The following is a 12,269-nucleotide window of genomic DNA, read 5'->3' as shown; positions in this document are numbered from 1 at the left end:
AGCCATCCTTTGGCATATGTCGCACGACACCCCCGACAACTTCCTTTAGATTACTACACTTTATAGTGACCTAAACGCGGACGCGGATTTGGTGAACATGGGTGCGCGCGCACCCTTTATGAATAGTAAATTCAAAAAAATGCTTGAAAAAATCAAAAAAATCTGAACTTATTTTTGTAATATACATAGTCAACCGGTATACTCGCATATGAAGTTTCACGAAGAAATCACATCCGTGGTAATCTGGGCAAAAGTGACAAAATCGAAGCTAATCAAAGCTATATTAAAAAACACTGTTTAATGAATAGTATGATCGCATTTGTATTTTCTTCACTAAAGATAACATGGGTGTCAATACATCGTGAAACTTCACACGTGAGTAGAATGATCGACTAAGTTTCATACCGCGAAATTTCAATTTTTTTATTTTATCTAGTATTTTTTATGAATTTACTATTCACGTGGGTGCGCGCGCACCATGTTCATCTTTGTATTTTCGCCTAAACGCTCTTATATTTCTTTACGGAGGGAGTACTAATTTTTTTAGAAAAACGGGTCGAGCCGTTGGTACATGGTAATGGGTCTTTCCTACAGAAAAAAAAAGTGGTAACGGGTTATGAACCCGATCCTAATTCTCCTGGACCCTACCCATGAACTGTGATGCCGTGACCGCGTCTCCTCCCGCAGTCCACCTTCCCCTCTCCCTCTTCCTTCCTCTCCCGCCGCCGGCGAAACCTTGATCGCGAGGGGTATACGCGGGGAGAGAAAGATGGGGAACGTGTTCGTGAAGAAGCCTAAGATCACGGAGGTCGACAAGGCCATCCTCGCCCTCAAGACGCAGCGCCGCAAGCTCGCGCAGTTCCAGCAGCAGGTCCCCTGCTCCCGCCCTGCCCGATCCGATCATCTGTTTCCCACCCCCGTCCTACTATACCATCTAATCGTTGTAGTTTGTAATCGTGATCATTGAGATTCGATTCTGGTAGTTTATCGATCTCCAATTTTGCCCCCCTGGGCTAGGTAATACCAGGTTTGGTGCCAATACCGCTCATTACGTGAGTGTGGGCGCAGTTGGGATTAGGTTTTTGCATAACGTTGTGTCTATAACTGAATGGGTACGAGCTTTTTCCACCTTGTTAGTTTTTGTCAGGAGGGCCCAGTTCTGGTGTGGTTTGTTGTTTGCCATTTTGGGTTGACAGTAGTGATCCAGATTTAGAATGTCTGGCAGTGTCATCAGGACAGGAGTATAGGTTTTGGATCGGATTATAATGTATTAAGGTGAACGTCAGTGACAACTGCACATTCATGTTATCAAATGAGATATTACTTTCCAGAGCATACTGCAAAAACCAGACTGGCTTCTAGTGCATGCTTTGGTGCGCTGCCGTTATCTCGGTCTATCAGCGCTAGCGGTATGGGAGTCGTTTGCTAGTGCAAACCAGCAAACTATCTGATTTCTGTACTAGCATGTTGTGCGAATAAATTATTTCGCCATCAGCTTTCAATACCTTTAGGTGGGTATAACTTGTCGTGTTATGATAAACTGTTCAAATATTCTAACTGAACTAATGATCGTGTCTTGCGTTAAATCACTGGAATGATGTTTCTACTTACAATTAAGATGGTACTGATTCTGTTTATGTATGGTTTACTTTTCTTTCTTACAGCTTGAGAAGGTGATCGAAGCAGAAAAGGAAGCTGCACGCCAGTTGGTTCAACAAAAGAAGAGAGACAGAGCTTTGATTGCACTGAAGAAGAAGAAATCCCAGGAAGAGCTCCTGAAACAAGTTGATACATGGCAAATGAATGTCGAACAGCAGGTTAGTAGTTTATTGGATAGATTCTGGCTCCTAATGAATTGCATGTTCATGACTGAAGGTCTGTTATTCTGCTTTGCATAATTGAATCTGACCAGCATTAAGTCTCTTTAGTTTTGATCTATAGCTTGACAGTCTGTTTTCTGTTCTCTTGTTGAAGCTGGCAGATATTGAACTAGCAAGCAAGCAAAAAGCTGTATTGGAAAGCCTAAAGACTGGAAATGCTGCCCTTAAGTCTATACAGAATGAGATTAACATCGACGATGTCCAAAAGTTAATGGATGACACAGCTGAGGCCAAGGCTTATCAGGATGTAAGTTCAATAAACTTATCCAGTCCACTGGTTACTACATTTATAATGCTTTTATCCACGTGAGGTTCTTCCATCTTATTTGAAGTCATTGTATATGTTTTTCTTACAACATCCTTAGTTGACGCGTTATACGTAAAGTGGCACCTCGGATCTCTGTAAAAGCTCTTTTCATCTACTTCTGTGGAACTAATTAGACAATGTACATCATGTGGACTATGTGATAGTTGCCTGAAAATCAGTACTGACTTCGTTCTTACACCATTTAAATATATATAATTAGCTCTGTAGTCTGCAACTTAAACATGAACAGTTCTACAAAGTATTATGCTTCTGAAATTGTGACTTATACAAGTAGCTAATACAAAAATCAATTTGTCATCTGTTATATTGTACTCCCTCCGTCCCATAATGTAAAACGTTTTTTGACACTACACTAGTGTCAAAAAACGTCTTACATTATGGGACGGAGGGAGTATTATTGATGTCTTTGTACTTGTTAATCAATGCCCGTAAATTTGGTTTCATCTGATTTTGATGAGCTCCCTGCTATTTCTATTGCCAGAGTTATTTATATTTGAATCCAGTTTTCATCACTTCCTTCTCGTGATCTTACCATTTGTTGCGGTATATGCCCCCAAAGACAATGCCTGTAACCTTTTTACTTTGCTTATCAACTGATATTGATTGCAGGAAATAAATGCCGCTCTGGGTGAACAACTATCTGCTGAGGATGAGGAGGCTGTCATGGCTGAATTCGACAACTTGGAAGCTGAGGTTTTTCCCCAAAAGCTTCAAGAGTTTTCAACCTTTTGATTTATGAAAAATACCAACATTATAAACTTTGAGTTCTGAGCTTAAATGAAGATTTGTTTCTCTGCTAAATTTTTATTGTCATCTGTTCTTTTCAGCTTGCACTTGATTCTCTGCCTGATGCTCCCATTACTGATGTACAACCTGAAAAGAAAACTAAGGCACCGGCTTACACTGAAGCTCCAGCTGAAGACATTGATGATGTTATTGAGCTTCCTGATGTACCTACTAAAGCGCCTGAGAGGCCTGAAGCTCCAGAAAAAACAAAAGGTTTTGATCTCATGTTTCTTCATTTTTGGAGTTTGGCCTGTTTCATTTGCATCTAATAATTTTTATGGTGTATTGATGATGTGTTTTGAATTGACAGTCTTGGAAGAGCCACTACCTGCATAGTTGGTGGAGCTGAGCTGAACAGGGCACTCCAAGTCCTGCGGTTTGCAGGAGCTGTAAAATATCTGCCATTTGATTGTACTGCTTAATTTTGTCATTTCATAAGTTTCATTGTGTACAGAATCTGAAATGTTGGTCTCAGTTATCGATTGATGCAGTGACGACCTGTGCCTGTTGTACATTTAGTAGTCTAAGCATCGATTATGGTATCAGATGTCTGTTTCTTGATTGTCGTTTGTAGATTGATAGATCCAGCTACAATTAAATTGTGTTAACTGGCATTCTGTTTCATTGGTTGGATCTTTACGACGACTTGGCTACTTTGCACTCAGGTATGTAAACAGTTCCATTTCATGTTCATCATTTCTGATTTGCTACCTGCTCTTCCAGATTTCTGCCGCTAAACATAGCAAGTTTGGTGCAGACATTTATGTAGTTGCTGGGTTGAGTATGTTGCCGCTGCTGGCCAAGTCTCTGTTGTAGCTGCTGCTGCTGGTGATCTTGCTGTTAAAATGGTCTGTTGAGATTGATGCTGAAAAACGGTTGCATTCCTATTTTAACCATTTTAACAACATGTCAATAACAAGTACTGTGTTCCTCGAAATGGCAAATTGGAAGAAAAGAATGATGTTATGCCAGAGTTATATAAGGAATGCTCAAGTACCTTGTTATGAACAACTGATTATTTTTAGAATGGATGTGGCACTGACAGGTTTTCAGCATGCTATTTTAACCATTTTAACAGCATGTCAATACAAGTTATAGAAAACAACATTGACAATTACATTTTATGACAGACCGATCTACGAATTTCAACTTCTTATGATCAAAACAACCTTTTTGTAGATTAGCTGTTAAACGATTAAACTTCTATGAAGCTGCACACGGTTTTGAAATTCTATGGATGTCTAGGTCGATGCGTGCACAATGGACTGGATCCCATTTATCTGGTCAATCAAATAATCTTATACTCCAATTATCTTGAGACCCAAATTTAAGTTGGATTGTGTCTCCTAACAATATTTGTTCTTGTCATCTAGTATTATCTTCTACTCCCTCCGTCTCATAATGTAGGACGTTTTTTTGATAGTGTTAAAAAACGTCTTACATTGGGGCGGAGGGAGTATGTTATTACTTTGAACATGCTGTAGATAACTAGTGAGGATTGTTTGTATGGATGAGTATTCTTCATTATCTATTGAGTCTAAATACTTTTTTCATACTCCCTCCGTCCCAAAATTCTTGTCTTTGATTTGTCTAGATACGGATATATCTAACATTAGAACTTAACTAGGTATATCCGTATTTAGACAAATTTAAGACAAGAATTTTGGGACGGAGGGAGTAGTTTTTCTTAACTCATAGTACCTTGCTGAAACACCTAGTGACTTGAATTCATCTTCTTTTTTTGCGGGTTCAAAGCTTGTATTACTCAATCACCAGATCATTACAATCCTCTGCAACTAAGTCCAAAACCTGGCCTGGACCAGAGTTAATCCAAGTCATAGTTCTACCCTGCACTCTACCAAAAATAGCTAGACTATCGTTGGCCTTATTCTGCGACCGCGAGATAAGAGTAATAGAATTTTGACGAAGACTAAGAAGGTATCTAATCTCGTTCACTAACGATGCATAAACTGAACGGTCTACATCGTCACATGTGATCATGGCCACCACCGAAGCAGAATCCGCCTCGATGGCAATCGGCTGTTCAGAGCGCTGGATAGTTGTCGAAAGTCCTTCCATGCACGCACAAAGCTCCGCCTCCAATGCATCACGACAAGAGAAAAGAGCTCTACAAGCTGAAAACATAATTTGTCCTGAAGAATTCCTTAAGATCATCCCTGCACCAGCTGCCTCGCTCGAAACAAATGACCCATCTGTGTTTAGTTCACCCAGCCAAGCGCCGGCTTCTCCCACCTTCGCTGCACAACCGCTTGTCCAGCAGGAGAAGTATGATGAACCAAGGAAATAAGAGCTTTACCCTTCACTGGATCCGTATGCGTATTGATTTTGACTGCTACCAGGGACTCCAAATAACTTTGTAAAAATCTGATTGATACATCCATTGGAGGATCTGATTGATTTTGACTTGAATTCATCTTGATTATTGTCCACCAAATTGATGGGTGATGGGCTCATCTTTTTTATGTTAGTGTAAATATTTTCCATGTAGCAACCGTAAACCACCCTTGATCAGATTCAAAGATATTTCTTCTTGTAGTCTTAACTCTCAACATCCTACACACAATGACAAATGGGGTCCTTAAGTCACCGAACTCTTCGTATCGATGGCTCATCCTCCTTGTCGCTTCCTTCCGAGCTCCTCCACTAAGCCCTCTCCCCAGTGACGAAGGTGTCGAAGGGCCCCACCCACTCATTAAGCAGGTTGTTGAGGGGGACACGGAGATCGAGCTGGAGCTGAACGCTGGGAACAATTCGCGAGCATGGCGACGTTGGCGTGTAAAGGCTAGGTCTAACACTGAGTTTCGAAAGAGGATTCAATCAAAGACCTTTTTTCTTTGGATTCGGTGGAAACATGGATGTATTTGAGGAAACATGGATGTATTTGATTGGAGCCGATTCAGTTTAATTCATGCTTTGTCTGCATGCTCGTGCCCATTGAGTTGAGTGCGTTGAAGGGCAGAAACACGCCACCGGGAAGCTGGAGGTGCACAACGAGCAACAGTTGGTCCTGGAGCTGGTTTGTCTTCCGTATCTCACCAGTCACAAACCAGTTTGAGTGTGTTCATCTGATTTTTTTTTTTAAACTGGGCAAAAAATTTGCCACTTTTATTGAATAAGGAGGTTTAGAGGTTTTTGGCCCTAGGCCGAATTACAACACATCACTCTCACGTCATTACATTACTCAAAGATTTTGCTCTCGCAAGACACCGCAACTTTGACTCCTCTTTAATTCTAGCAACAACAACCCCTACAGGCACCGCGATGTGGCAGAAGACTCGGGCATTCCTCTCCTTTCAAATTTTCCACGAGGTAAGTATAACGAGAGACATCATCGCTCACCGGGATTGCGACATGTTGGAAGCAATTAGGTTCCACCAATTCTTCACTGAGTCCAGAGCCATTCAGGCCGATGGGTGCACATCAAGTAAGCCGATCCAAGATTTGATAATTCCCCAGACCCTAACGGTGTAGCGACATTGGTAAAGGAGATGGGCCGCCGATTTATGAACTTGCATGCATAAGGGGCAGGTATCGCAGTTAGGTTCATCTGATTTTGCAGCTGTTTACATGACGGCCTTACCTGGAGCCGATCCCTATGTACACACTCTTGCACCGATGCATGCCACAGCTTTAATTAATTGTTACTCCACCTACGACGAGCTCCACGTCTATGTTTGTGAACCTATCGGAAAGTTATGCCCTTCGCATTTGGAACGAGATGCAGACACGAGAAGGGTCGCAGCCAGTACGCTACGTTTGCAGTTGCCGTCTCCATCCACGCACAAATGCAGTTTGTATAGCCTTGGCATTTGGAACCACCATCGGGAGGCGCAATAAAGCCGCGCACACCAAGCCCCTTGACCCGCCGCCGATGCATTCTGGTTGCCAGCCCTACTTGCACCTTTTTTCACCGTGCACCCCATCCATCCACCGCGCCGACTCCCTTCCCTTCTTTGGCTAGCTCCCAATAAATTGGGCCGTCGCCGTCTCGCCCTGCACCGGCCTCTCTGTCCGTCCATGGTAGCTTCCGAACCGTGTTTTCCGTGCAGCTCCGCGGCCTCGAGCGTAGCCACGCAGCAGACGGCCCTGCTATTTTTGTTTGTGGGGGTGTGGGTGACCTTTCTATTCTGCAACTGCAGTGGTTTATGCGGGCGCCTCTTGTTGTGTATAGCGTCCATACGGATGGATGTTTCAGGCTTCCAGCACGTACGCACGTACGTAGTACACCGTCTACCGGTAAAGCTGTGCAATAGATTGATGGCCCGAACCTCTTGAGCTTGTAGATAGATAGATGGACGCCAAAGTTTATGTATCCATCAGGCCATCAAGTTACACAGAGTATGGAAGCCTGTTCTCTTCTGTATACCCCCATCAAGTTATACAGGACGACAAAGCACTATGCCTCGATGAGATCTGCTACCAGCACAAGATTGCTGGAAGCAGCCAGGCAGCGCCCCCTCCCTGCATTTCCTCCGGGCCTCACCGCAGAAAAGCCCTACTCCTTTCACCCATTCTCTTGATAACCCCATGTGGATGTGGAAACTCACGCCGTTGCATTTGCACGTCCAGCATGTGGCGTGCATGTACGGACGATACAACCGCTTTCACCATAGATGCATACACACACACACACTCCTTTTCTTTTCCTTTTTGCATACGAGGATCATCCCCACTGCTCACAGCACACCACGCCGGAGGTGTTTGTCGAGCGAGGAGTCCACGCTTCTCTTTCCTCTTCTCTCTTTACATGCACACATGGAGCGGCGGGGCGGATCCTTTCGGCGCTGCTGGATGCTCAGCAGGCTACTTGTGGCAGCCTGCGGTGAACACGCCGAATCGGTGGCAGGATTGCGTCCGATCTCCGTGTCAGCTGTCTCCACGCGCCAGAGGCGTCGGATCGGCGCCGAGGATGCCACGCCCACGCGCGCTGGCGGTTTCCGCGGACTCAGCTCGCTCAACGGATGAGTGATGGAAGAAACCAACAAACAAAGTTGTAGGTCGTCCACCATGGAGCCAAGATATACACGCACCGTACGTGAGATGGCCAGCGCGCACCCATATATCCCAACAGCAACGGGCAAAAAAAGGGGAGTGCATCGATCGGTGCGTGCCTGCAAAACATTTTTTTCACTGGGAAGTGAAATTTGTTTGGGTGTAAATCGTCATATAAAGGGCATGTCACTCACCTGCACAACAGAGTCTTGCAGGCTCGTTCGGAAGTCACCTGCATGCACAGACAGGGATGCCAAAACAATCAGGCCCCGGAAAAGAATCCTATACGACCTGGTCGTACGCAGCTGAACGGGAGACCCTCTCCAGCGTCTGACAGCTGGCAATACAAATCTTAAAGCAGCAACATCTCGTTCCCCACTTCATCGTTTCCAAATCGCGATTCCTCTAACATGTTCGATTATCCAAAGCTTCCAAACACCAGCCGCGGGTATGCTCCTTGACGGCGGCCGTGCTCCTGGCGCCTCTTGGCAGTTTGTCGCCATGGCTTACTTGGCGCGTGACAGAGCAGAAGCCGCACGTTCGCCGCCGGCGAGGTGTAGCCAGCGCAGGTGCATCAAGGACGACGGCGCCGTGCCCAGTGCCTGGTCGTGCCGCACAGTCGCCGCCGGCGAGGGGTCGTCAAATAAAGAATGGATGGGAATCGGGAAGACTAGAGATAACAGAGGCACCGGTGCTTTGAGATTGATGTATACAGGTGTCATGAATCGGAGTGGGTCTCATCTAAGGGAGCGTACAACCTGGGTCGTATAAGATTTTTTTCCTCAGGCCCCAGTTTTTCTTAGCTACTATTGCCAATTAGTAGTACTAATCTCTCCTCTAGAAAAACCACTCAAAGCAAATACGTATCATACAATGTACTCCTTCCGTCTAAAATAAAACACTTATTTTAGGACGGAGGGAGTACAATGCAATTATCTGCTTGTCCGCGATAGCTAAGGTGTTGATGCAAGGCGCGTGTCAGGCATGTTTTTATGGATATCATTTAGATACATGTTTTACATATAAGGAGATGATTGCATTACACCGCAAAAAAAGAAAAAAGATGATTGTGCAAAGAAAATGCTCTAACAGTTACCTAAAAAGGAAAAGAAGAGAAGATCACAATTATCTGAAAAGAAAAAAAGAGATTATGTGACATTTCGTGCCAGATGAAGCAAAAATGTGCCGTCGTATAGGTATCCGGAACAAACAATGCTTTATCATTATGATTTTCTTCTATTCTATCTATCTCTTCTCCTACTTAAAAAATACAAAAGGATCCATTTTATGTTCCTTTCTTTCCTCCGCCCTTCCCCGCCACCCCGTTTTTTGGGTTTGCCAGTTTTTCTAGCTGGTTTTATTTTAAAACCACCTCTAACTCCCACATGTCTTATTGCATTATGAAACAAAATCATGTTTTTGGCACGTCAAATGGAGTTACATTCTCGTACTCTCCTAGGGAAGCCAATGGAGTGGCTCATCATCTGGCAAAGCACTCCTATGATACTCTGTCTAATTTTGATTGAGATGGAGGAACAATTTCATTATGCCTTTTGTAATAAATGACGTAACTCTGTTGGCGGAGAAATAAAATACCGAGAGGCTTTCCCCTAAAAGAAAGTACAGATTCAGTTCACGGGTAAAATTCATTTTCGATAAATAATTACATTGATAAGAAAATGACACGTAAATCACATTCGCTGTGAAAATATCCATACCTCCGTTGCAATGCACGGGCAATTATCTAGTGTTATAAAAATAGCCCCACTAACATCATTAAATAGCTATTTCTTCGCATTCTCATCAATCCACATCGCCACTTAAATCTCATATTTCCATTTCTTTCCCGAATGCTAGATAACCCGTTTCAATATATCATTTTTTCCCTGTTCAATAATTTGTCTAATTAACCAGTTAAATGGCCAATTAATCCCTAATCGTAGGGTCACCGAGTAGCTGATAAACTGATAAATCGACCGATTAATTGATCAATTGACCAATTGACTTGCCAATTAGCCTATTAATTCCCTACTCGCCAGTCAACCGAGCAGCTACTAGTTAACGATTTCCTCAATAATGATAATTTTGTTTATAACTTTCCCTACCAGATACTAAGGTTGACTACAGTTAGCAATTAACCTGCAATTAAGCCTCATTCAACACTGATTTGGATACACGCTTTACATACAAAGTTTGATCTACAAATATTTCTAAGCACCACATGCAACAATTACATTGTCTATTTATCCTTCTTTTTGAGTCGCATTGTCTATTTCTCTGTTTTTTTGCGAGGTGAATCGTCCACTTCTCCTACTTAATCCAGTTCTGTAATATATTGGGTGTTATCATTTAGTTTTATGGATGTACATGTACCATTAATTCAAGTATAAAAATGCATTCCCCTTTTACCAAAGATGCCCGCAAATGAATCCAGCTCCCATATCAATAGCTTGTTTAGGCTAGTCTCTGCATTTAACGCTCCTCTAAATCTCTGTATAAATTTTGAATGCACGATAGTGGACAATAAACACTCCTATATCTTGAATCAACCTTGACAGCCCCTTCCCTAATTGCATTAGACACTGATCGAAGAAGATTAGCACGTGCGTCATTTTCCAAACCACCCACTCCCACACCCATAATGCTATTTAAATTGACTTGCACCTGAACTCCACGAAAGTAACACTTTTTTTGGTAAGGATTAAGATTTTGGCTTATCGTAATTACCATCAGGTCCTAAGCATTACTCCCTCCGTTCCAAATTATAGTGCTTCCTCTATTCCCGTGCTTCAACTTTGACCATAAATTTAACCAACGAGACTGACTGCGGCGGGAGCAAAAGTTATACCAGTGAATTGGTATTCAAAAGAAGTTTTCAATTATATATTTTTTCTCCCGCCATAGTCGGTCTCGTTGGGTAAATTTATAGTCAAAGTTGAACCTTGAGAAGCGCGGGCGCACTATATTTTGGAATGGAGGGAGTAGTACATTATCGTATGGGACGCTAACACCTCTCGTATTGGAATTGTAAGACTACCCACAGTGGGAGTAATATAGATGGTAACATCACACATATTTAGAAAAAATAGATGATGTGGCAAATAATTAATGAAGAAAGAGAGTGATGTGGTAACATAGATAGTTATTAGTAGTAGTATGAGTAACATCACACATACCAAGACAAAATGAGTCTACAACTTAATAAATGAAGTGTTGCATGACATCACACATATGTTACTCCCCATTGTGGAGGTAGTAACATAGACTAGTAACATATGTATGTTACTACTCTAAGTTACTCCCCACTATGGCTAGTCTAAAACCTTCTGTAGTGGGGTACATAGCAAGGACTGTCATGCATGCTAACTAGGTAATTTTACCGATGTGATGTACAATTAAATCCCTCTTTCCCCCTCCCCCACGTCGCTCCCTAGGGGGACGGCTCGGGTGGAAACCCTAACCGCCACCGCCGCCACCCCATCTCCCTCATCCTCACTCGCCTCCGTCGGCGCACGTCGGCGGGCAAAGCCCGTTGACGGTTGGCGGCGGCGGGATCTGGTGCGCGCGGGTGGTTCTGGAGCACGACGGGCCGGCGACGACGGATCTGGTGCACGGGGGGTGGTTTTGGAGCAAGGCGGGCTAGCGGTGTGGGCAGTTGTGCTGCTCGGCGTGGGATCGGAAGCGGCTGTGACGGCGCATGGCGGAGCTCGCAGCGGAATGGAGGTGTGCGTCTGGGGCTCGTGGGAGGATAAAGTCTCGGCCGGCTGCTTCTCCTGGAGGCAACGACGCGGGACATGGCGGCGGCGGTGCAGCGAGGCCATGGAGGCGTGGCGGAGCTTGGCCAGGAGATGTTGCGCTTGCAGTGGTTGAGCACGCGGCGGGCCATGGTGTCTCCGTCGTGGTGCCTCCTTCTGGGCTCGTGGTCAGAGGTGTTGAAGGCGACAACGCGGGCCGGATTGGCCCTAATCTGGGCCACAGGGCCACGACACGGGCGTCTGCTGGGAGCTGGTTTGATGGCTGCAGTGTGTGGTTCCGGCGACCCTTGGTCGGGCATGGAGGGAGCTCGGTGGAGTTCTTAGCTGTGGTGGTGATGATGGTTGGGTTGTGTGCTCCTGCTTGTGCATGTCTTGGGTGGACCTCGGCATCTCGACTATGCTGGCGAAGTGCCGTGGCAATGGCAGAGTGGTCAACTTGGACGGTGTGACCCTAGTCCGGTGAGAAGAGATGAGGTGTGTGGCTACTTGGAAGAAATTCCTGCCCAT

At 44.4% G+C, this 12,269-nt stretch overlaps 1 protein-coding gene across 1 annotated transcript; it reads left to right on the top strand.

Annotated features, from left to right (window-relative positions):
* Positions 1–646: 646 nt before the first annotated feature.
* On the top strand, positions 647–3,618 carry LOC109774292 (vacuolar protein sorting-associated protein 20 homolog 1). The gene is made up of 6 exons (XM_020333016.4): positions 647–871; positions 1,665–1,817; positions 1,975–2,127; positions 2,818–2,901; positions 3,036–3,207; positions 3,305–3,618. The coding sequence occupies exons 1-6, from the start codon at positions 770–772 to the stop codon at positions 3,328–3,330; spliced, it is 690 nt and encodes a 229-aa protein (XP_020188605.1). The 5' UTR covers positions 647–769; the 3' UTR covers positions 3,331–3,618.
* The last annotated feature ends 8,651 nt before the right edge of the window (positions 3,619–12,269 follow it).

Source organism: Aegilops tauschii, chromosome 6, assembly GCF_002575655.3.
Source record: "Aegilops tauschii subsp. strangulata cultivar AL8/78 chromosome 6, Aet v6.0, whole genome shotgun sequence".
NCBI lineage: Eukaryota > Viridiplantae > Streptophyta > Magnoliopsida > Poales > Poaceae > Aegilops > Aegilops tauschii.
This window is presented reverse-complemented; position numbering and strand designations above follow the sequence as displayed.

Bases quoted from the DNA above. Each gene is read 5' to 3' on its own strand.
- LOC109774292 (XM_020333016.4), top strand. From the start codon at position 770: ATGGGGAACGTGTTCGTGAAGAAGCCTAAGATCACGGAGGTCGACAAG. The intron at 1,818-1,974 runs GTTAGTAGTTTA...CTCTTGTTGAAG, and splicing joins AAATGAATGTCGAACAGCAG to CTGGCAGATATTGAACTAGC. The intron at 3,208-3,304 runs GTTTTGATCTCA...TTGAATTGACAG, and splicing joins AGCTCCAGAAAAAACAAAAG to TCTTGGAAGAGCCACTACCT.